The sequence below is a fragment of the Macaca mulatta genome, chromosome X (assembly GCF_049350105.2).
Source record: "Macaca mulatta isolate MMU2019108-1 chromosome X, T2T-MMU8v2.0, whole genome shotgun sequence".
Lineage (NCBI taxonomy): Eukaryota > Metazoa > Chordata > Mammalia > Primates > Cercopithecidae > Macaca > Macaca mulatta.
Genome location: NC_133426.1, coordinates 112,562,277 through 112,588,174, shown reverse-complemented (window position 1 = coordinate 112,588,174; position 25,898 = coordinate 112,562,277). Strand labels below are relative to the sequence as shown.

Here is a 25,898-nt window from a genome sequence, read left to right as displayed (position 1 = left end):
ACTTTTAAGAATTTTGAGTGCTTTATTTTAGAGATTATGCATTCAGGGGAAAAAATAAGCAGTGAAATCTGCAAAAACAAAATGAAACAAACAAACAAAAAAAAACACCACACAAATAGTAACTGGGGAGTTATCACTCTGTAATTATCACTTAGAGAACTGGTGAAACAGAAGGGAAGGAAAGGTAGAAAGTTTCAATAGAGTGGAAAAATATTTTCCCAGTGTATCAACAGCTCTGACTCTTCATTTTCTTCCTTTATTTCTGCTCCCAAAAAGAAAGAAGTTATGTGGGAAGCTTCATCATTAGAAGTTGGATCTGTAAGATACAGTAAAATAAACTATCATGCATTTTTCTCATTATTCTTTTTACCTTTTCTCCAAAACAAAACAGAACAAAACCCAAACCCAGAATCATGATATCAATGCAGGAGTCAATGAAGATACAGTTTTACCAGATGAATTATGAATTCATAATTAATTTTATAGAATCATTCTTCACAAAATAATTTACCAAGGGGTTACTTTGAGTAGTATTGTTCCCTAATTAATTACAGCTTGTAATTTCATTTTAAAAAATTAAACCTTGTACAAACCTTGTCAGTAGCACTCTGTCACATAAAGTGTACCTCTAGGAACAACAGAATTTGTATGTGTTAGTTTGTAGTCTAAATGTACTTTTATTTATTTATTTATTTATTTATTTTGAGATAGAGTCTTGCTGTGTTGCCTAGGCTGGAATGCAGTGGCACAAACACAGCTCCCTGCAACCTTGACCTCTTGATCTCAAGCAATCGTCCTGCCTCAGACTCCTGAGTATTTAGGACTACAGGTGCCAGCCCCTACGCTTTGTTAATTTATTGCTATTGTTTTTTATAGAGGTGGGGTCTCACTGTGTTGCTCAGGCTGGTCTCAAACTCCTGGCCTTAAGCAATCCTCTGTTCTCAGCCTTAAATGCACTTTTAAACTATGCTTTTAGAAACTAAAGCTATATCTATACATGAGTCTATCAACTCAAAGAAAAGAAATTACAACCCAGGTATCTAAACTTATAAGAGAAACTGTACGCACATGTACTAATTCATTTGATTGGGGTGTCATGGGCTTTGGCTTTGCTAGCTTCTTTTTGGGATGAGGAAAGGAACAGGGTGACATTTTCCCTCCATTAGTATGGTTCTCCCCTTTCATCCATCTATTATATTTTGCCATCTGACAGTTAAGCAGTATGCAATATTTAGGGTTCTTGGGGCTTCTTAGAGACTTATCAGACAGAATTTACATTTGCCCCCAGAAGGAATGCCTGTCAGTACAGGTCCCACTATACTCAGCTGCACAGGGTGTGGGAGTTAAAGGGAACCTTGGAGAGAGGGAGTGGTCCCTGTCTCCTGCATACTCCACTGGCTGTGCTTATTCTGGCAAAGCCTAGTGGAGAGTTGAGGCAACCATCCAGATAATTCCGGCTGAAAACCTCCTGTAGAAGAAAAAAGGTCTGAATTATCCTGGTTTGCCCTATATATACATTAATCATATGCACTAGAGTCAGTCAGTCAGTACATCAAAATTTTCCCTGGGCAGACACAGCCCTAGTGTCCCAAAGAAAACATAAGCCATTTGCTTGGGCCCTGAATCTCGTGTTCCATTTCACTTGGTGAAAAACCAAGTGGAAGTTTTCAGATGTGAAGCCCACATTTCACTTCTTGGGATGATGATCAGTGGCTGGGCAGCAACCTCAGTGTTTGAAAGCAGCTGGGGAGGTGCCTCTAAGGGCTGACTGGCTCTAAGGAAAAGAAGGAGAGACTGTGCCCTAGCTTCCATATTCTGGCTTGCTTTCTGTTTTTCTTTCTTTTTCTCCCCATTCCCCTCTTTCTACCTCTGTCTTTATCCCTTTCTTTTTCTGCCCTTTTATCCTCTTTTCTTTTTACTTCCCTCTTTGTTTTCTTTCTTGCTCTTTCTTTTTACCTATCCCATTCTTCCTCTCTCTCCTACCTCCCTCTGCCTCCTTCTTCCTTCTCTTCTTAAGTTTTCTTTTGTTGTCTTTGGGAAAAGATAAGAACCTAGCCATCATGGAAAATAAAAGTAAATGAGGAAGAGACCAAATAGGTAGAGTTCATAGTTTTTACTTGCTAATCTTTAGCCAGGGAATTGTTGCTGGCTTCTATGAAGCAAGTGCCCCAGTTTCCCCTTCACCTCGGGGTTGTATGTCTGCATCCAATGACTGTGATCTGCAGACTGGTACATTAGGCCCATGTCCTGTTTTTGCATAGCTTGTGAGCTAAGAATTATATATATATATATATATATATATATATATATATATATTTATATATATAGAGAGAGAGATATAGATATATTTTAAAGAGTTGTAAAAGAGAAGAATAAGAAGAATATGATGCAACAGAGACCATATGTAATCTACAAAACCTAAAATATTTACTATCTGGATCTTTACAAAGAAGTTTTGCAACCCCTGAATTAAAGATCAAGGAGGGCGGTTGGGTTTGGAAAAGTTCCAAATAATATAAGCAGAAACAGGTATCAACTTAAGACAGTGCCAGTCCATAGTTAGTAGTAGTCCCTGACAGGCAGTGGGGTTTGCCCTCATAGGGTTGTGGGTTTTTGGGAAGACATTTTAGAAATCTTCAAAAAACGTTTTTAAAAGTGTGTTACCACGAAGAGATAATACAGCAATGTTTTCCAAAAAAAAAAATCCCTAAATCCACAGCACATATGAATACTCACTAAATCTTGCCCTGACTTGTTCTGGCAAATTTAGCAACTGAGTAGCAGGAATCCCTTAAAAGACTTTTTCCGCATAAAAATATGAGATATCCCTTAAATAAAAGGTCACTAATTCATTTCTTTGCAAGTTGTGGTTTGATGTAACTACTGATGACAGAAAAGACCAAAAGGGGCTGTGTCTGATAGCCTTCTGTTTCTCTAGACAAGTCTGCGAAACCACAGCAGATTATCAGACATGAAACAAAGCCAAGTACATTTAACCTATTTATAATCTTCAACAATTAGAGAAAGAAAAAAGTCTCCTTGAACATAGTTTTGATAGGGTGCTTAAATTGATATAAATTCATTTTTTCACATTGTCAGTACAAATGAAAGAAAACTATTCCTTTTGTCTCTGCTGGGAGTTGACAGAGAGTTAGGAAAATATTCTGGAATAAAATGCCTTGCCACTAGACTTCTTGGGATATGTACTTATTAGAGAGATGAAAAAATATCATTCCAGTAGCACCAGTATTTGCAAAAAGCAAAGAAAGTTGCTATCTAAAGCCTTATTAAGAACAAAGCAAATTCAATTTTAAAATCTCTTTCAAGGGCCATTGTATAAAACAAAATTCTAGTGCATTTAGAGGAGAAGTAGAATTAGATCTAGAAAAGTGACTTAAAAGCAAATTATGCCATTCATTAACAAAGGAAAAAGGCAAACTGAAGGAGGAAATAGAAGCAGAAAGAATGGCAGCCCCAAAAGAAATTGCTTCTAATGGGAGACATACACTTTTCCAAAAGAACTCAGTACTTTCTTAATTCTCAGGCCACTCTACTGCAGATGTAGACAAAAAGGACATGGGAGAAAAAACTCTATATTCCTGAATTTTTATGTGGTCTTACTATTGCCTACTAACCATCTGATTTCTCAAACTAATCAATTAGCTTCTTATAAATTATTTTTGTGTTGACACCTCCATTAATGTCAAGGTCATTATCAGCAGCATATAGGATATATTTTTTAAGAAGTTAAAATAAAAATACTTAGCCTGTAAACAAAAGCATAAGTTCTTACTTTCCAGATTCACAAAATAGTAATTTGATACGCTTAAATTCACAGCTATGCACAGCAGCTATTATTAGTTAAAAAGATACATCATTAGGCTGAGACAAGATGCATCAGAAGAGATAATACTCCACTAGTTTTTGGTGAACATTAGCTAATTTATAGCTATCAGCAATATTTATAAAACCTATAGGTTAATATATCAAGATCTAAAATCAAGCCTACATATGTTTCCTATATATCAAAGAAAAATATATTATTCATCACTGCATAGTTGGGGAAAACATCTCACATTTGCTATAACTAGAGGCTTACAGTGGGTTACTTTATAATGTAGTCTCACTAAAAATACTATCTGAGTTTTATATAATGATGCTAAAAATTAACCTATTGGCATAGTTATACACGTTGAGTCTATCTTGGCTGATGTTGCTAAAGATTTTAGGTCTTGATTCTGTCTCTGACAGATGTAAGATTCTGTATCTATTGTTTGCCGTGGAGATTGAGGTTATATAATGTTAATTTAGCCATGTGTCTCTGTGTGTGTGCATGTGTGTGTGTGTGTGTGTGTGTGTGTGTATAGGAAGCCTTTCTTATTTTTTTTTTTTTTGATAAGCCTTTCTTATTTTTATTTTTATTTTTTGAGACAGAGTCTCACTCTGTTGCCCAAGCTGGAGTGCAGTGGCGTGATCTTGGCTCATTGCAACCTTTGTCTCCTGGGTTCAAGCAATTCTCCTACCTCAGCATCCCAAGTAGCTGGGATTACAGGCACCTGCCACCATGCCCAGTTAGTTTTTGCATTTTTAGAAGAGACGGAGTTTCGCCACATTGCCCTGGCTGGTCTCGAGCTCCTGACCTCAGGCAATCTGCCCGCCTCAGCCTCCCAAAGTGCTGGGATTACAGGCATGAGCCACCGTGCCTGGCTGGGAGCCTTTCTAAATACGTGTGATATTACTTGTCCTACAAAAACCTTTCCCGCCCTCTCCCCTTCCAAATTCTTGGCTTGATAATTTACAGTTAGCTGAACTAAATTTCTTAGGAGGGAGTTTTGTTCTTTATAGTATGAGGGTCTTAATTAATTTTGATTAGTCATTGACTCAGCAGCTAACATGAATTTGCTGAGACCTTATGACTACCGGGAATTGTATGTATTTACAGTTCTGAGTTTGGAGGTTATATTTCTAGTAATGAACCCTTTACTTTCACATTTCACCTGTGGGTGAGTGGGGAAGCATGGCAGTGTGAAGAATCCACTCTGAATGCTGTCCACATTTCTGTCTTTTTTATCTTCTCTCTTCACCTCTTCACAGAGAGTAGAGGTAGGGAATGGGACACATTTAGAGACGATTGAAAGAAACAGAAAGTGGAGAGCAGCAAAGAAAGCGAACCTGCAAAATACCCTTCACCTCTTTCTTTCTCCCTTCTGAAACCCTAAAAGCTTGTAGTGTAACTAATTCTCACTGGTGCAGCCTTAATGAATATGGAACAAAGCCACTTACTACTTACAGTCTTTTCTGTGTTTCCTTCAGTACTTAAGACAATCTTATCCTGGTTTTATACTATTTTTTTTTTGAGATGCCTTTTCTTTGTGCCACCCAAACAGCAGATTTTCTGAATGAAATTCTACATAATCAACTCTAACCTCTACCTCAAACTTTGATGAGAAACATTATTCTGTTGACCTCAGTACACTGCTGGACATATTGAAGTACAATTTTTTCTCTCTTGACTCTAACATGAAAGGGATGGTGGACACGTACAATTTTATTCCATGTGAGTAAAGTTCACACAATATGTTAAATTTCCATGGTTGTTCATGTCACCCCTGCCTCAAACGTTTTAGGTCACAGACATCAGATTGTCTGGAAAATGATTTTATTACTCCCCAAGGACAACTTAATTAAATGGTGTCCAATCTGTTCGGCTATCAGAGGAACTAGTGGCAATGAATACTTACAGATCCATGTACAAAATTTTTTTTTTGCATGCCTCACTTCAGAAGTGACTAGGGATCATCTGACACCAGATGTATTCTCCAATCATTTGTCATTTCATTGTCAGCACAATCACATGGCTAGTACTAAGCATTAAAGAATTGAAGATTAGATTAGTGAGGAAAGTCTACCAAATGCAAGAATGTAATCAGACATTATACTTTTTCCCTTAAATTACTGAAAGTCTTAGGATTCCTTCGTGGAAAATTGAGCATAAAGACAAATGAAAAGATAATTTGACATGTGAGGCTAAATTCATAAATATAATCTTAGTAGATGTGGCCGATAAACCATAAGCATGATAATATTTTTAGTTTTCTAGTGTATTTCTTGAATGCAATCATGCATGAACAACTCACATAGGGATCCTCATAGTCTTTCTATAAATAGAAAGGAAAATTGAGGTAACAGCCTTCCATGGATTTTTTTTTTTTCTCTTCAAAGTCCACTTAGACATCTGCAGCTTTTTCTAAAGCTTCATCCAAAGCTGGTTTAATTTATAATTGTTAATAAATATTGCATATGCACCTTTCAGCACCTTACCTTCTTACTTTTAAAGGGAAACACAGAGTACAGGATTGGTTTGTTTCTACTGTTAGTTTTAGAATGCTATTTTCTCCATCTGACCAGTGGCCCTCAGCCTGATTCAATAACTTTTTACATTTTTGGTTTTTATTTAATCTCTACAGAAACACTGAGATAAGATAGGCCCAAGAGCCTAAACGGTACTCATCCAAAAATGTTCCCAATCTCAGGATCTCAATTGCACAGCTGAGTTCTGTTGGTCACATGTCAGCTTCAGAGCACATCTGTTCATTCCTCAAGGATCCTCTAGGCCCCATGAACACAATGTGCTCTGTGTAGAGTAGTTTATACCACAAAACCCAGCAGCTGCATGGGTGAGAAAAATCTCTACTTCTCAAGTTTGTGTCTCTAGGCAGTTTGAATAGGGTGTTTTCTATCTGGCTTTCTTCTGGTTGCCTGTCACTTCTGACATTCAGATGCCTGTTGGCAACAAAGTTGCTTTCACTATTCTCAGGGACAGATGTTTCTAGTCTGGGAAAAGACAGACCAAACTTTTACTGGAAAGTAAGAATTCTTGCCATATTTAGGCACCCAACCTGAGAAAACATAAGGAAGATCCTGGCCACAGGCTCAAGAATGGAAAGGTAGTCACTGCCAGGAAAATAATGTCCAGATTGGAACACTCAGTTTCAGCATTTAGGAAAAATATTTGCATCAAATCTCCCCATCTCTGCTGGTTCATAATGGCCAAAGGACAACATATCCCTGGTAGGGCATGGGTGGTTCAGACACCTCCAACTCACCTTGGAAAGTGACATCTTTGAAACCAAGATTTCTGAGAATTCTTGGTTTTGTGTGTGTGTGTGTGTGTGTGTGTGTGTGTGTGTGTGTGTGTGTGTATGTGAGAGAGAGAGAGATTTTCATGTACTTTTGAAACTGTGTACATTGGAAAGGTTTGTGTGTTGATGAAGTTGAGTTGGAATACCGTGAGAGTAGTACAAAAAGACTGAAGATATATCAAAAGTGAAGACATTAAATACGAATGGGTTTATGTCATAGAGGTCATTAATTTGATTCATAGAAAATTATTGTTGTGGATCAAGAACGATTTTATGAAGTCTGCTTTCATAGTCCTCAAAGGCCTCATTGCTAGTTTTCAGAGGAAGGAGTAGTCTTAGGTCAACATGTTTTAAATGAGATGTGAGGGACAAACACAGCTTATAATACTGTAACTAGGTTTCCCTCCCTCCCCGCCCCCCAGAGGAATGTGTCTATATTTATATAGTATAAGCGTTAAATCTGTACCAATGGTTGAAAATACAGACCACAGAAGCTTCTTTAATAACACATATACACCAAGTCAAAATGTTCTACTCTGTCATTCATGTGTAAATCAAGTATATTATTCATATACTTCATTGACTTCCTGAATGAGTGCTAAAAATGCTAAGGAAAAACTCGTTAATCCTGACATGGTGACTGCTCAGCTAACTCTAAAATGTTGATGGAAAAGAAAAATTGTCAAAGGGCCTTTTTAAGAGCCTCTGTAGGTTACACTCGCAAATCGGAATTCAGAGAACATGAATTTCCTCGTTCAGGAAGGAAGGATTAAAATCAAACACCCTCCAGTGGTTGCATCTAAAAACTGCATAGTTGTCCCAAATGGTTTACTTGTAAAAGGAGTCTTCCTGTGCACCATTTAGAACCTAAGATCCAAGCCCCTACTCAGTCTGATTTTAAAACATTAAAAGAATTTTCTGTGGACTATAAAATCTCTGCCCATCCTGATGACATTTTTTCAAACAAAATCAATAAACATCTATGAAGCACCTAATGAGCTCAAGTCTTCTGCTAGATGACTATAAGGATACAAAAATAAATGAGATATAGTCCTTGCCCTCATGGAGTTTATAATCTTGCTGGCTAGAAAAGACATAAATAGATGAAAAGCTAATAAAATTATTTTAAAATGCAAAATGTCACAGGAGAACAAATCTACTGTCGAATAAGTGATTATACACCATAAATTCTAGGGCTGGAGAGATTATTATGAACCTTTCACAGAGGCAGTGATATGGAGAAGGATAAGTAGGATTTCCAAATTCATAGAGGACTAACATTAACAAATGCATTACAAGGACATACAATGTATATCAAAGGCACAGTTTGGCTAGAGTGGAAAGTATGAGTAGAGGAAGTGGTAGGAGATAAATTTAGGAGATAAATTTGGGTTGGCAAAAGATTGTAGAAGTGTTTAGCTAAGGGTTATAAATTTTATACTGTAGTAAATAGTGAATGATTCATTTGTTGAACGCGGAAGTGACATGATCAAGGAGATGTACATGATATTAGTGGGGCTGAATGGATGGGAGGAAAGATAAGGAAGGTAAAGGGATAATTAACATTGAAGGAGTTAGATAATTAGGGCCTACACTAAGATGGAAAAGTGAGAATGAAAAAAATGCAAGGGACACTGGATTTGGGAGAAAGACACAGAAGAATAAAAAATAACTCTGAGGTATCAGGATGTTCCTTGGAGAAACAACAAAAGTAGAATAGTATTTCAAGTCATAAAAATGGGGTATCAGGCTGTTCCTTGGAGAAACAATAAATATAGGGTAGTATGGGGAAAACTGCAGAAAGAAAAGAATGAAGGACCATGATAAGAAGCTTGGGGAATTCTTTCTTACATTTGTGGAGTAGGAAAAAATAAACCAGTAAATACTGCCTTCTTTGTTCCTTTCTATGCATGTCTAAATGTGCATACTAATGTGCACGCATCAACATATACAGATATAAATGAACCCTAAGAAAAGAGATGAACAATCAAAACCCATTTGTTTCCATTTGTCTTCTGTCAGCTTAGTGACCAAGGTAGCCTGCTGGTAATCTGAATAAATATTATTGAGGAGCAGCATGATCTAGCAGAGTGAGAACCAAAGTCAAATAAATCTAGGTTCCACTGCCACCTCTACCATTTGCCAACTGTTTATCTTGGACGATTTGGGGGTTTTGCTTCCTCAGCATAAGGACATAAGTACCTACTCTCTCACAACACAGGGTTACTGTAAAAATGAAATGAAGTAATGTATGTGAAATTATTTTATACACTGTCAAGTACTGGAATATAAGTTTTTTATTTTGTTATTATCACATGTTGAAATTAACATGTTATGATTTGTAGTTACCAGTTCAATCTTCCCTTCTCAAGGATATCAGTATTTATGCAAATAAGTTCTAGCACTTATATTTTCCTCAATGGCATTTTAAGCTCTTCAAAAACAGGGACAATGTTTTAGATTTCTCTGTGTTTTCCTTACACTTTACTGTGTATGTGTATGCACTCTGGACATTAAAGGGAGAAAAGTACATATTTTGACTTGAAACTGAATTTATTCTGAAAGCCTCAATATAGCTTTCAATATGTAGTACAACTTAAAATGGCATTCAAGCCTAGCATACAAGTGTCTTGAAAATAATTTAAATACACAGTGAGAGTGCTGTACCCAATGGCCTAATATACCTTTTTAAGTGGATTTTTCCATAAATCTGGAAATAAGTGACAAGGCGTAATGAATAACAAGGTTGAAAGGCATAGATTCAAAGCCATTAGTGACAATAATTGTAGGTATAAGTAGAAACACAGTGACAGAAGACTAGCTTTGGAACTGAAACATATTGAAAAGGCTTTAACTAACTTTTACAGATATTTTTTTAAAGATCATAATGCTTTTCAGGATACTAAGGCAATATAATAAAAATGACCATTATGGCACAATTTAGAAATCATACTCAAAATATTAGTGAGAATGCCTTTAAAGATATTCAGATGCTAGAAATTCAGAACACAGGCATATGGGAAAGATTTGGATTTAAGAAACTCTACTATGAGAAACAACTGTCTAAATACTTGGCTCTGATGTTTGAAGCCTTCACATAACATCCTAAAAGAAACAGAACGTTTTAAATACAAAATTTGAAAGTACTTACTTCCACTTGGAATCAGGTCTCTTTCTGGGATGAAGAGTTTATATCCATAGTGTTTTTCCAGGACATCTGGCAGTACTTCAAGAGCAAACTGCTCTTCCTCAGGATTGTCACAGTCTAAAGTATCTTGGTCCACTTTTGTGTAAGAGAGATAGGCATCATATTCCTTGTTGTCTTAAACATAAAGAACAACAAAAGGGTTGTAACTATTAGCAGGTTCTCTTTGAGTACTAAGAGGCAGGGATAGCACAATAATTAGTGACTGTCTTTAATAATTGGAAAAAAATAAGTCACATGCCATGTTATAGGAAATCTAATCCCTTTCAAAATAACCCAGTCATATGATATGAATTGAAACCTATGCAATGGGCCACCTATAGTCTGAACAGAATAAAAGAGAGAATTATTATTTGTGACTTTCAGTGACTATACGCATTTGTAATACTCAATGATGTATAAATGATTAGCTCAGTGTGTTTGAATGCAGGACTAAGTAGACCAAAGTCATGGATTTAACCCCTTTATTTTCCAGTTGGCTTGGCTCTGTTACTTGGGCACAGACTATACCTTGTTTGCACAAATATGTGCAAAAGATCCAACAGGGGCTGGGCCCTAGAGTGTGGAAAATTGAAATAATCCAGCCTCGCTCCTGGAGACACTGTTCACAGCACATGCCATAGTTCCAGTTGGTTAGTGTCGTCATCTTCATATACAAAAAGCAGTTCATTACCAAATATTAGAGACAGCAGCTGGGTTTTATACAAGTGCATTGCCTGTTATTCTTGTTCAGTTCATGGCCAACTAATATGACACAAGCTTCCAAAAGAAGCCTTTGTTTCAAAATATACATCCTTCCAGTATTGCCAAATTAGATTTTTCCTCCACACATTTAGTCAGGGAGTTAACTGTGCTTTGCAAGTGTATTTTTTCCTCTTTTGCTGTATTGGCTCAGAGCCAGTCTCTCCAGAGAGAAAATGTGCATGTATGCATACAGTTTTTTTCCTGCAAAATGTTAATGAGCATAGCTACTTGAGGTATTAGTTTCTGAAGGTTTTAGATGGGCCACATCCACACTGAAAAAGTTATAGTGAGATTTTCAAAATTTCCTTATTAAAAAAAGTTTTTAAGTTAAAATAGTGAACACAGATTCATGTGGAACTATTAGTAAACCCAGTTACTTACAAATAATAACTGCAAAAGACTGGTAAGAATTTCAGGATTTGTTTCTCAAACACATCAATATTTTCTATTAAAACATGCCTAATTAGAACATACCTAAAACCTGACCAAAATGTAATTTATAAAATGAAGCAGCCACTCATTTATTTCCACCATAACCCACACCATGACTTCATTCTACATGCTGAAGGAGGAATAAACTATAGACATATGATGAGCTGTAGATACCCTCTTTTAGGAGTAGATGAGACCTCCCTATCTCTGAAGTAGGATTATGTTGTTCTAATTTTAGTAAGATTTTAGCCTTCACCACTCCCAAATGAAAGAAATTCTGGTTATTTATATTAAGATGGTGCCTGAAAGAAAGAGAAAGAGTTAATACTCTTTAGCATCTTTTCTGGCTGCAAAAGGCTTCCATAAACCTTGGTTGGATTACTTGATTGCCTGGAAGCAGATGTACATGAAGGACTGCCCTGGGTAGTTGAAGAGATCATTTCGCTTACAAGTTGGGCGCATTCCACTGTCGTGCATAAAATTCTGCTTGGAAGTGAGAATGTTCATAAGCAATGCTAATGTAAGAACCTCCTGGTAATCCTAGCACCTCTGCCCTTGTTCCAATCACATGCAGGATACACCTGCAGGCCCCTGACTTTCTCCAGCTATAATTACTCACCTGGGACTCAGAGCTGCCGATGACACACAGCTGGAAGAATAAAACAGGCCAAAGGACAAATAGCCCCGTTCATATGAGCAGAATATATTTCATTGTTCTTGATAGTGTTGCTGCCTCAAACTCCATAATGTCAGACCAGACCCTGTTACTCTCTCTGACTTTGATAACTTTCCTATTTCACAAACCTCCCTAAATTCAACCACTTATTAATTCATTCAACAATTATTTGTTGAGCATCTGCAATGGCTACTTGACTTCTTTACTCATCTGACCAGACCTTCTAGACTCCTCTCCTATTGCTTGTACTGACTATGATTATTTGTCTTCCAAACATGCTAAATTCACATATTCTTGATTCTGTCCTTACTGGTTCCACCTATATTCTGATATTGCAGTTCAATGCTACAAACACTTACCCCTAGAAAGTACTTCTATACTTACATTTCCTAAGTTGTGGCAAAGAGCATGGATGTCTTTGGTACGTGTTAACACCCACATTGGGATTATAAATTTTACCTCGCATTCTAGAAGCACACCATTCATTGAAAAAATGAATGCTCCTGGTTTCATTCATGTCCCTTTAAGATGAACTAAAGGTGAAGAGCTTATGGTGGCTGGCCAGAGCAGGAAGAAAGCTCTCAAAGTCACCATGTCAGATGTCCCAGACGCTTTAGAATACCAACTAGTGAGCCAGCAGTGACACAGATGCTACAGTTTAAATAATGCACTCAACCTTATGTAGACAGCCAAGAAAACCTCATGAATAGCTGCAGCTGTTGCTCACAAAGAGGAGCAAGATAGATAAACCAAAATCAACAACATGATGCAAATAAGGTTAACAGCAAGGCCTGAAAATTGTTTCTAAACCAAAAGGCTGTTCAGCAGCACCACTTTTCTAGGCAAGGCTAATGAGCCTTCCTCTGTGCTAAATCATGCTGACTAAGCTTATCTGAGGAACCAGAAAATAGAGCATAATGCAGACAGAACAGTGTAAGGAAGAGGGCTGGCACAGTGGTTACCATAGGTATGCTGTTCCTAATAAAGAGAGAAGTTATAAGGAAGAGAACCAAATGTTTTGTAGAAGAATTTTCCTATTGTCACAGCTGTCCTTTTCTGTTTTAAAATCTAATTTGAATCCTGCTCCCTATCAAGAAGCCATCCATGTTTATAACTCAGTTGTTCTGCAGCTGTGCTAAGCAGAGTGCTAAACTCCTAGTTTCTACAGAGCAAAGACTGTGTAATCTTGTTGATTATTATATACCTACTACCTACTATAGTATATGTGTGTGTGTGTGTGTGACTGTAGTGTTGATCCAGATGCAGAATATAAGTAAATGCATCATGCATAGTCCCTGCCACTTAGTAGACACTTAAATATTTAATGACTGAAAAATTGAAAGGTTAAATAAATGAAGCAATCATTGGTGGGTTGAATTAAAATGAATTAAATTTTAAACATGGCTAAGAAATTAAAGTTTGTTGGATGGATTTTATTTTATACAAAATCAGGCATTTTTATAAGAACTTTTAGGAAATACCATTATAGATATTGTCAAAGAGAGAGCATGAAGAAAAAGCATATGGTTAAAATTAAGTTGTGTCTATGATATGTCAAAATATTTAAATGGTGAAATGAAAAATGTGATAGATTATCTGGCTGACATTTGGCATTCTGTAACTGTAAAAATTTATTCATTTTCACCATATACATATTGACTTTTTAGTATTCCACTGAAGCTAATATAGAGGTTATATACTTAAGGTCCAAGGTTCTATGCAGAAATATAAAATATTTTAACCATCATTCCTAACGAAAACACTTGAAGTGCCCTCTCCCCATATTGCATTTTCCCCCCAACACTGAATTTGGAATCAATACATACAATTAGGTAATCAAAATGTTCTATATTACTGGACACCTTTGAACACATGAATCACATTGCAGATAAAGAGGCAAAGTGGAATATTTAATTCCTGAAAAATTCTATCATATCAGCATAAAATTAATCTTACAAATATGTACTACAACTGAGCAGTTAGTCTAGGTTATTGGGTATCAGTGATGAAGGTAATTAATTATTGTAGATTAACATAATAAATTGTATAATCTCAGAGATTAACAAATTGCATATTATCAGGACTCAAAACATATTAATCACAGAAGCCTCCCTTTCATATTTTTATTTATTTTATTCATTTTTTTTTTAGAGACAGGGTCTTACTCTGTCATCCAGGCCGGAGTGCAGTGATGAGATCATAGCTCACTGCGACCTTGAGCTCCTGGGTTCAAGCGATTCTCTTGACTCGGCCCCCATGGTTATCCGGTACCACAGGCATGCACCACTATGCACCACCATGAGGCAGGAGGATTGCTTGAGTACAGGAGTTTGAGACTGCAGTGAGCCAGGATTGCACCACTGCACTTCAGCCTGGGTGACAGTGACTCTGTCTCAAAAAAAAAAAAAAAAAAAAAGGTAAAAGAAAAATAAAAGAAAGAAGAATTTCTGTAATTTACTATGAAAATATGAAAGTCAATTAAAACTCATCCCAAGGCTTACAGCAGTTTTGGGATGAGAACTTTATGTGTAAGAAGCTACGTGCCATGATTTCTTATTGATTTTGATTGGAAACATGGCAGTTTGTACTCTTGAAAAAAATTAAATCATTTTAAATGTTCAAAGAAACAAGGCTCAGTATACTGCTTTATTGATATTTCTCTCATAAGATTTTCAAAATTCATAAACATTTAAAAAATAAATATTTAAAAAATAGTTTATTTTTTAAACTATTTTTTGTAGAGATGAGGTCTCCCTATGTTGTGTAGGCTGGTCTTGAACTCCTGGGCTCAAGCAGTCTTCCTGCTTAGGTCTTCCAAAGTGCTGGGATTTTGTGAGCTACTGTGCCTGGCCCCTTTTATGTTCTTTTACACAGATAATGCATCTTTTACCTTCACAATTGGCTACTTTAGCCACTTGCTGGCACCTGGGAACCAGGGACATTAACCTCAATAACACATTCTCTCTAGTTTTTTTCTGTATACAGATAAGAAGTCAAGATTTTTCAATATTAACTGTTGTTTATAGGAAGAACTGAGGGTAATTGGTCATATTTCCATATATATTGTCAGCGTATATAATAATTGTTGGAATAGGCCTTAATTTTTCACTTTTAAGATGTATCTAAGTAAGTCTGTAGTACTTTTAAATGGGCTGCTGTAATTGCTGAGTAGATTTGAAATGTGCAAATGTGTAGATGTGTAGATTTGAAAATGAGCAAATGAGCATGCATATGTACTCATCAAAAAGCATTTCACGCCAGGTGCACTGGCTAACGCCTGTAATCCCAACACTTTTGGAGGCTAAGTCCAGAGGATTGCTTGAATGCAAGAATTTGAGACCAGCCTAGGTAACAAGGCGAGACCCTGTCTCTACAAGAAATAATAATAATAATAATAGTAATAATAATAAATTAGCCAGGCATGGTGGCATGCACTTGTAATCTCAGCTACTCAAGAGGCTGAGGCAGGAGGATTGCTTGAGTACAGGAGTTTGAGACTGCAGTGAGCCAGGATTGCACCACTGCACTCCAGCCTGGGTGACAGTGACTCTGTCTCAAAAAAAAAAAAAAAAAAAAAAAAGGTAAAAGAAAAATAAAAGAAAGAAGAATTTCTGTAATTTACTATGAAAATATGAAAGTCAATTAAAACCCAACCATATCATCATTCACATAATAGTAACAACAAGACCAAAATCAGATTCCTCAAAAATTTTGACATTACATCTATCACTATAAAATTAAAATCAAAATTGTGAATTTCTCTTTTTTGAGGTAAGACCACCAACTCAAAAAAATAAACAAAAGCTCTAACCTTACTTATTTTGGTACAATGAAAACTCAGTTTTAAATCTGTCTTTTTAAAATAATGTTTTCCAAATTGGATTTCTTTCTAAAAAGTGTTTGGCTTACCTGTGGCATTCTATACACATTTCCAAGGCTTACAGCAGTTTTGGGATGAGAACTTTATGTATAAGAAGCTACGTGCCATGATTTCTTATTGATTTTGATTGGAAACATGGCAGTTTGTACTCTTGAAAAAAATTAAATTATTTTAAATGTTCAAAGAAACAAGGCTCAGTATACTGCTTTATTGATATTTCTCTCATAAGATTTTCAAAATTCATAAACAGCAAATACAAGAAAATTATGAGCTATACTCTGAATTTTTATTCTTTCAGGTCACCTTTGAGAATGGTGCTATAAGCATTCAAAATATGTAGGTACATGTACTTTGAGCTTTAAAAGGATTGTCTCCATAGCTTTCAATCTGTTTCTTGCATGATTGCTTGTTTTGTAGATGGCAGCAATGGCTAAATTGATCTGTACTTAAATTTGCATTTTCTGAAAAAAATTGGAATTGATTCTTAATTTGCTTCTTACTAAGTGGGAGGGATTTGACAGCAATTGTTTTATCTCCTGAGCAACTAATGTCTTATTGTTAAACTTTTTATTGGAAATAAAGTCAAACGTATAGGAATATTATAAAAATAAAACTATTTCAAAAAACATACATAGCATTTACTCAGATTTACCTATTGTTAATATATTCTCCTCTTTTCTCTTTTTCCTGGTAAGGTTTCTAAACTATTTAAAGGTAAGTAACTTGTCATAGCCCTTTACCCCTAAATATTTCAGCTTGTACTTCCTAAAAATAGGGAAGGTCTCTTACATAATCACAAATGCATGCCATTTAATGGAATTCGAACAATAGGAGACAGCTTACCATCATTAGTTTCATCAGCGCCAAAGTGCTGCCTGTAGAAGAGCATTAATTCAATGTTGTAGCATTTATAAACGACCACCAGCAGTACAAGGAGGAGGAAGATTGCTCCCAGGCCCCCTGCAAGCTCAATTTTGTAGATTAAATCTGGAGCGAACAGAATAAACAGGAAAAGGTAATTAAATCAGCAACACTTGGGATCTTCCCATATTTCTAGTATATAAGATGTACTACCATTCTGTTTTCCTGTCCAGAAAATTCTTGCTTAATGCAGTAGCTTTGCTCTTGATACATTTGTATGAATCAAAGTTTTCTAAAATAAACTCTTTAAAATTTGATTAATTTACTATTAAAAGTGGTAAGTCTATCTGAAAAGGAATAGTTGCTCCCAGTTTGTTTTGAACGCATCTGAGATGTCATATATATGCTTTTGCTCTAAATGTATTTCAGGGAACTATTAAAGCTACTTTATTCTGGGTCCAAGGCCAATATTTTCTTATTTCTGTTAAATTATCATATTGGTTTAGCAAGATTACCATCTAGTACTTCTCAGGCCACAGGTCCTATTCTTTTGCAGGAGAACATCATCATAAAATTACTTTCAGAATCAAATAAAATCTAATGAGTTTGCAGGATTTAACTGTTTCATTTAACCCCAGTAGAACATAATCCAATATAAGGTAAGCAGGTAAAATTAGCTTATCCATTTCCCCTACTTATTTGAATAAATTACTGTAATATATATGTGATATAATATGCCCAATGGAACTAAAACATAATGAGAAATCCAGGCTAATCACTTGGCCTCTTCAGCCAACACCAGCCTACCTGATAGCAGACTTAGGCTGCTCCAGTGGGGCATCCCTAGAACTCTTGAGCATTGGAACAATGAAATCAAAATATAATGGAAGAAGACATAATGTCTCCCAGGTTCAGGGAACAGTGACTTAACCTGTAGTAAATCAGTGACATTAATAAATCTAAAGAGTGTATCATCAAAAGAGGGTATGGTATCATGAAATTTAGAGAAAGGGGAAGTCGGAGGAGAATTTAGAATGTGAATTCAGCAATGTCCAGGGGAAAAATACTGAATCTGAGAGACATCAGACTAGAGACATATTTTCCACAGGGACATTATTGGTCTCATGATAATTAGATAAAATTGCCTACAAGATAAACTAACCTTCCTTTAATGTAATTACATAATTACCAAGTGACTATTTTATTACTAATTCAGCTTGCCATGTAACTGGAAACTAGAAAAGAGAGAGACAATCTAGTTTATACATCAATTCCTTGTGAGTTTAGTTGGCATCAGTCAGTCTTCCTGGATGGATCAATTATGGGGCACTGTCAAAATCAAATTGCTGACCATTGACAGGCTGTCATTCTTCAAAGCCAGACTGTCAACCTTTCTCTAGGAATGTCCCTTATCTCTATACAGGATTATTGCTTAAGAGAAATTAGCCAGGCTCAATATAACAATTAAGATCCATTTAGTAGTTTATATTTTATAAAAAAGAAATATATATATAAAATATATAAATATATAAATATAAAAATAAAATATAAAATATAAAAATATATATTTAAAAATACATTACACACACACACACACACACAGAACAGCCAATCAGGAGAGTCATAGAATGGAAATGTAAGAAACACAAATAAATGTCACTCTTTTTGAGTATGGAGAGAGGGGGAAGGATAGAAAAAGGAAGAGAGTGGGGCTGCTGTGAAGGACAAAATATGCCAACAAGGAATATTGTGAGGGCACACACAATGAATAGGGGTAGGAAGTTGGAATCTGTGTCTGTCGTGCCTGATGCAAGAGGTGGTCTTTTTAAAAAAATAAGCCACAAAATTCCGGGTTTAAAAAAAAAATTCACGACATAATTAGCAATGCTTCCTGCCCTCTATATAAAACGTGGCTGTCCAGGAACCTCTACCTTCCTCTGCCTCTGCCTATGTTGGGGACAAAACAGGCTTTCTTAAGAGATCTCTGTGGGCTGCAAATCACAGTTTTTACTTGTTTTCTGACCGTCTTATATACACCATCAATCATACATTATTAAAAGCCAATTTTAAATAGAGAAACCAATACGATTTACTTTGTTACTCTGAAAACTGACTTCTCTTTCATCTTGGGGCATTAATTGACTTGATTCAAAAGGTTTTTCCTGTTTTAAGATGTTCACTTTACGCTATAAATTTTTTGGTCTTTCTGTCTGTCTCTCTCTGCGGTCAGAAGAGCTTTCAAATGTTTTAAAAGTCGTGGAATGGGAAATTTTCCAGCAATTTCTATGTTATTTACAGAGCAGAGTTGCTATTAGGTAGATGGAAAACTTCAGCAGCAGGAACAATTTGTGCTCTCAAGTAGCAGACATTTTTTTCAGCAGTAAATTTATGGAAGAAAACCATGGTGAAAAAAGTACTTTTGTTATTTTGGGGTCCGTTTTATAAAAAATATCTTTGAAAGATATTATGTAATGATGGCTGTTTAAGTTGAAAAATGTGGACCTAGGCCCAGAGACCCAACCAGCATTCTTTGATTCAGCCCAGGCAGTCACATCAAAAGGGAAACATCTATCCTATAATCAGAGGGCACAGTTGCCATCACCCAAATGCCACCTGGATTTTCTTTTGTCTTCTATTTTCAATTGCAATTTTCAATCTCAGCAGGATCTATACTTCAAGGGACACTTACTCACTGAGAAACTGAAAGTCATTTTAGTTGGGCTGTGTCTTGTATATGCTTCACAAAGAGAGCTGTAGCAAGAACAGCAAATATTTATGGGCCTGTAACTTTTTCTAGGTACCCAAAGTACATGGGTAGTTCTTTTTACCTTCTTAGTTTGAACCCACCTATTTCTTCACTGTGAACACAAAGATCAGATATTATAGAACGGGACAAATAGCAACTGAAGCCAAGGGACTGGAGAGAGAGAATGCAGGGAATGTTTAAGCTTGCTGCTCTGATTCACAAGATGGGAAGCAATTTAGGAGATCCCACCTGAGGGCTTCTGTCATGGTCTGAATGTTTGTTCAAAATGCATATGTTGTAACCTAACCCCCAAGGTGATTATATAAGAGGAAGGCCTGGCCAGGCACAGTGGCTCAAGCCTGTAATCCCAGCACTTGGGGAGACCAGGGCAGGAGGGTCGCTTGAAGCCAGGAGTTTGTGACCAACCAGGTCAACAAAGTGAAGCCCTGTCTCTACAAAAAATTTAAACAATTAGTTGGGCATGGTGGTGTGTCTGTAGCCCCAGCTACTCTGGAGACTGCGGTGGGAGAATTATTTGGGCTCAGGAGTTTGAGGCAGCAGTGCACTATGACTGAGTCATTGCATTCCAGCCTGGACAACAGAGTAAGACCCTGCCCTGTTTCTAAAAAAATAAAAAATAAAAAACGAGGGAAGCATGTGAGAAGTGATTAGGTCATGAGGGTAGAACTTTCATAAACGGGGCCTGGTATAAGAGATGCCTGAGGAAACCTTTTTGCTGCTACTGCCATGTGAAGACACAAAGAAAGTGTCGTCTATGCGAAATGGGTCCTTACCAGATACCAAATCTGTTGGTACCTCGATCTTGGTCTTCCTAGCCTCCAGAACTGTGAACAATCCATTTCCATTGTTTATATACTATCTAGTCTAAGGTATCCTGTTATAGCAGCCCAAATGGACTAGGACAGAAATTGGTACTGAGAAGTGGGGTGCTGCTGTAACAAATACCTAAAGTTGTGGAACCAACTTTGGAACTGGGTAATGGATAGAGAGTAGAAGAGATTTGAGGTATATTGCCATGAAAAGAGCCTTAAGGGCAATTCTGGTGAGGGCTTGGAAGAAGAAGAGAGCTACAGAGAATTCCTCAGTCATCTTAGAGATTGCCTAAATGGTCGTGATCAGAATGTTAGTAGAAATATGAATGGCAAAGGCCATTCTGATACCTCAGACAGAAATGAGTAATAGGCCCCTACCAGACATGAATCTGCTGGTGCCTTGATCTTGGACATCCCAGCCTCTAGGATTGTGAGCACTAAATTTATAATGTTTAAAAATTACCCAGTCTAAGGTGTGATCCAGAGCAGGCTCAGAAAGTTTTCTATTCAGATATGGTGGGACAGAGTGAAGCAGCAGCACTGAGAATGAAGAGAGACAGATTCAATGATATGCCTCTGTTTTATGAGAAAGGAGGTATGTACAGGGAAGCAGAAATAATTATCAGAATTTCTGGAACCTAAGTTCAGACTCTTGGCTCACCAAATAAAAAATTTAGGATGAACTTCTTACTGAAATGCTAGTTGTTCATCTGAGAATAAGGAAGTGGTAGGTGCAGACAGAAGATAAATAGGTAAGAAGAGGGATAGGTTACAAAACTTGATCCTGTTAATTGGATATGTTAGATGTGAGTTTTCATTTTACAAAAACCCTTTTCACTTAATGAAAGGATTCATCATGTTTCTTCTCCATAATGATCACTTAAGGCATATTAAATATTTGACTTACAGCTCATCAAGAAGTTATTGTTCCATAAAACAATCCATACTAGTATTCCAAGTGGGAATACTACTGCCAATGAGGCCAGGCTATGATGTGATAAAGCTTAAAAGGTCCAACTCCAAAGAAAATATCTTAAGTTTCTCAAAACTAGCTAGAGCTTGTTCTGACTTAAAAAAAATACGACAGGTCCATAAGGATTCTTGCTCTTTCTTGGGCTTCCACTATATCGTCAGAAGCTCCTAAGGAGACCAAGTGAGGGAAGATTAACTGCATACTTTTGTAAAGCACAGTGAAATCATTTAACTGCTACCTAGAACAGAGAGTACAAACTGGTATACTACGGGCCAAAAAATTGGTTTTGTTGGATCACACAATGTTTCAAAAATGAATACTAATATTTTAAAATTAAAAGACTTCATATCCAGTCTTTCAGCTTCACTTGAAAACTTCGAAGCTCTCATATCCCTGGGCATACATTCCAGCAAAAACAGCAGTAATCTTATAGAACAAAGTAGTTGTTGCCCTTTTAAAGCAAGGCATGTTTTCTCTGGTCTATGTTTTGATTTTGTCTAATATCCAGCCCTCTTCTTTAAAAAATTCAGTATTTTCCTGGGACCTGAGGTCTTTGAGTTTGCAATCCCTGGAAAGTAAATAATACTTGAAAAGAAAAAAACGCATTTAGGTAATCCAGGGCAGATATTAGTCATGACAAAATCACAGATCAAATCTTCTTTTTATCAATCCCTGTTATTTATTGCTCACCTGATTGTGCTTGTCCTCCATGAGGAGAATTTTCATTCAAGAAATAGTTTTGAGCACTTACTATGTTTTATGCACTGGAGATACAGCAGTAAATAAGGCAAGAAAAGTTCCTGTTCTCAAGTATTCTATATTTTAGTGGGGGGAAGAAAACAAGAAGCAAACAAATATGCAATATAATATCCAATAGTAATAGACAAAACAAAAAGAAGTGGAGACAGGTTAGAAGAAAAATAAAATGAAAGGTAATATCATTTTATATAGGATGGCCAGAAAATACCTATCAAGAAGATAACATTTAAGTAGAAATCTGTATGACGGGAAGGAGGGAGTCATGGAGACAGCTGGAGGCAAGAGTGTTACAGACAGATGAAATAGCAAGTGCAAAGGACCTGATGCAGGACTGTGTTTGGTGAACATGAGAAACAGAAAGGAGGCTAGTGTGTATAATGTATGAGGAAAATTGTGGTAGAAAATGAGATCAGACGTAAGAACAGATTGTGTAGTGCCTTATAGGACGTGGTAAAGATTTGGGATTTCATTCTTGGTGGAACAGGGAAAGAACTGTAAATGGAGGGTTCTGATCAGGGGGATAACATGATCTTGCTTACATATTTAAATGATCCTTCTGACTGTTGTGATAAGAATAGACTGTGAGAGGAAAAGGATGGAAGCAGGGAGACCAGTTAGGCTGTTACCATGATCCGGGTAATTGGTGCTGGTGGCTCAGAAGAGGATGTGGGTAGTGAAGGTGAGAAAAGTGTTCAGAGTCTGGATAGGCTTTGAAAGTTAAGCCATGGGATTTGCTGGTGGAGTAGATATAGGATGTGAGTAGAGAAAAGAAAAAGTGAAGAATGACTCCAAGGATTTTGGCATGAGCAACTAGAACAATGGTGATGGAGATGGAGAAGGAGACTGGAGGATCAGGTTCGTAGGCAGGAGAAATTAGGAATCCTGTTTGGGACAAGCTAAATTTGATACGCCTACTAGATCTGTAAGAAGAGTTGTTTAGTAGGCAATTGAGTATACAGGTGGGAAGTCCAGGCTAGACATAAATTTGGGAGTTGTTAGCATATAAGTGGTAAGCAAAACCATGAGATGGAGATAGAATGAAATCACCTACTGAATGAGTGAGAAGAGGGGACCTGAACCCTGGGGAACTCCAATATTTAAATATTTGGAAGATGAGAATTAACATTGTCAGTTATCATGATTTAGACCAGTTTCCTTGTAGAAGCCATGTGAGGTAGCAGAGTATTATAGTGTGTCTTAGTTTGTAGTGTCAAATTCTTAGAAACTTTTAGGTGCTGCCCTGTGTTGCTTTACTTATTAAAGACAAATGGATTTATTTTAAAACTCAAATGAGGTTATTTCTGTCCACACAGGCCGATTGATAAGACACCCCCCATTATTTTTCCTCATAGCAGGTTTTTAATTATAATACTATATATCTTTTGCGGAATTTTGAAAAATGTTTAAAGCTGGTCTTTCTTTGCATTCTCACTCCTCCAAAAGGTATAAGCTCCAAGAAGACCTAGGTAGGTCTATCTTATTCAGCATTCTATTCCCCAGCATCTATCATAGTGCTGGCTGTAGCTAAGTGTTCAATAATAAAATAAAAAATTAACCACTTATTTGACCAGAATGGGTTCTAAGTGCTTATTACTAGCTAGACACTGCTCAGGTTGATATTTCTGAGGATACAGAGGTATAACAGCAGGCTCTGATTGGAGGATCTCTAAGCCCGAAATAAGACTAAGATGAACAGAAACAAAGTGATCCTTGCCACAAGGTGTTTGGGCATGATCAATACCTGCCCTTCATGTGGTTCCTAAGTGGTTACCTAGGATAAATTATCCAAGTTCAGTATAATAATAAAGACTGGTTATGGCATATTTCATACTCATTATATCATTATTATTTGAACCTCAAAGTGACTCTGCAAGGTAGATACTATTAATCCTATTTCAAAGATAAGAAAACTAAGGTTTAGGGAGTCTAATAAGACAAGTCAGTCCTACTGAACCAGGATCTCCTGAATCTGGATCTTCTGACTTTACTTTCTCTATTAGACTCCTTTACACTTAAATACGCCTTTATTTTAAGACAGAATCAAGACTAATGGAGTACGAAGTGGTGCTAGAGATATAAATGCATTATTTTCAGAATAATGATTCCTCTCTGCTTCTTCAAGAGCTGCTGGTCATTGTCAAGTATTAGGGCTGGCTGGAAAATATAAATTCCATCCTGGCCAGGAAGTAAAACTAAGTGACCTTGCTGATTGAATCTGTTCTATTATTGCTCTAAAACCTAGGCAACAAGGACACTGATTGAGAACATTTGTTCTGCTACATTTGCAAAGCCTTTGCCAGATGTACATATACAGAAAGTATTTAGCCTTTTGCAGCAACCAAAAGTCATAGCAAGGTAAGAGCCAGTTCAGAAGCTACTCTAGCTGCTGAGATTGCTTGTTGTTTGTATATCTGTTTTTATCTCCTTTATATGTAAATTTAGAGTTTCTTTTCTTTGTTCATTATATACAATTTCCACCCTGTCTGGAACCAACTTGAGAAAGAGATCTCCATAAATGCCAAAATATTTAGAAATATATGCACCTGATAAAGACCTCTTAATACCAGGTCATATCATAAAATATAGTTTATAATTTCTATGATAATTATAAGAATATTATATGGGATTATTAATTTTTTATTTTTTAATCAGGGAATAAAAAAGCAACTGTGTTTCTCATCCAAAAAAAAATCTCTTGCATTTCATTTAAGCAATATAAGATATAAGAAGGCAAAATATGGAGAAAATATTGAATGTCAAATATATATCAAATTTTATGTAACACTAATAACTAAGGTACACTTTATATCACTGGATTTAACATATAACAATACTTCATTTCATTTATCCACTTCCTAATGATATTGAAGATCATAGGCATTTTATGTTAATATCACAGCAAGAGAAATATCTTTCCTTAAAAAGACAAAATGGTTAATAGAAGTTTACACTACATGATAAAATAAAGCCAAGAAATATCTCTAACTTCAATAATTGTTGATAGCTAAGCAAACCATAGTTATAGTTATAAAAATAAATACCCTTTTTACGCAGCAGAACACTGGCATGTTTCCGTCCATTTCGGTTTTCAACATGGCAGGTATAATTCGCCAGGTCAGCTTCCACAACTGAGTCAAAGATGAGTGCCAACTCAACTTCTTTTTCTCCAAGATGCTCTTTGAGAAGCCTGAAATAAAGAAAGTATTCTTGGCTGAATTAGCTTGATTTGGGCAGAAAGCAGTCATGCAAAGACTACAGATGGTCACACAGCTCACACAGGTCTCTGATGATGGGTGTGGAGAATCCTGACTGGGTGTATATGTGGGTGGGACCTTCAACAAGAAAACACAAAAAGTGGCTCTTGACATGAAGATAAGATGGAAAAGAAAAGAAGTGAATAATTCACTTGGCAAAAAGAAATATTAACATGCCACTAGGCTTTGATAAATAAAGTCAACATGGCTTGTATGGTGAAAAGGAGGAAACACTAGGTTCCATGCTCTAAACTAAGATCATGAAAACTAATTGGATTTTTGCATCATGGCATGAAGGGAAAAAAATTTTAGAAGTATAGACTTTGTGGTAGAGGTTAGAGTTTTGATAGTAGTGAGGTAAAGATGTAAAGAAGGGGGCCTTGAATGTGGTTG

General features: G+C 36.4%; 1 protein-coding gene across 1 annotated transcript in view; it reads right to left on the bottom strand.

Moving 5' to 3' along the window:
* IL1RAPL2 (interleukin 1 receptor accessory protein like 2) overlaps window positions 1–25,898 on the bottom strand; it is a 167,361-nt gene that overhangs the window by 4,089 nt on the left and 137,374 nt on the right. The window contains exons 3-5 of the mRNA XM_077988414.1: window positions 25,293–25,438; window positions 16,923–17,066; window positions 10,294–10,467 (exon numbers count right to left, since the gene is read on the bottom strand). Coding sequence (XP_077844540.1) covers window positions 10,294–10,467; window positions 16,923–17,066; window positions 25,293–25,438 — 464 coding nt within the window. The remainder of the gene's footprint in view (window positions 1–10,293; window positions 10,468–16,922; window positions 17,067–25,292; window positions 25,439–25,898) is intronic.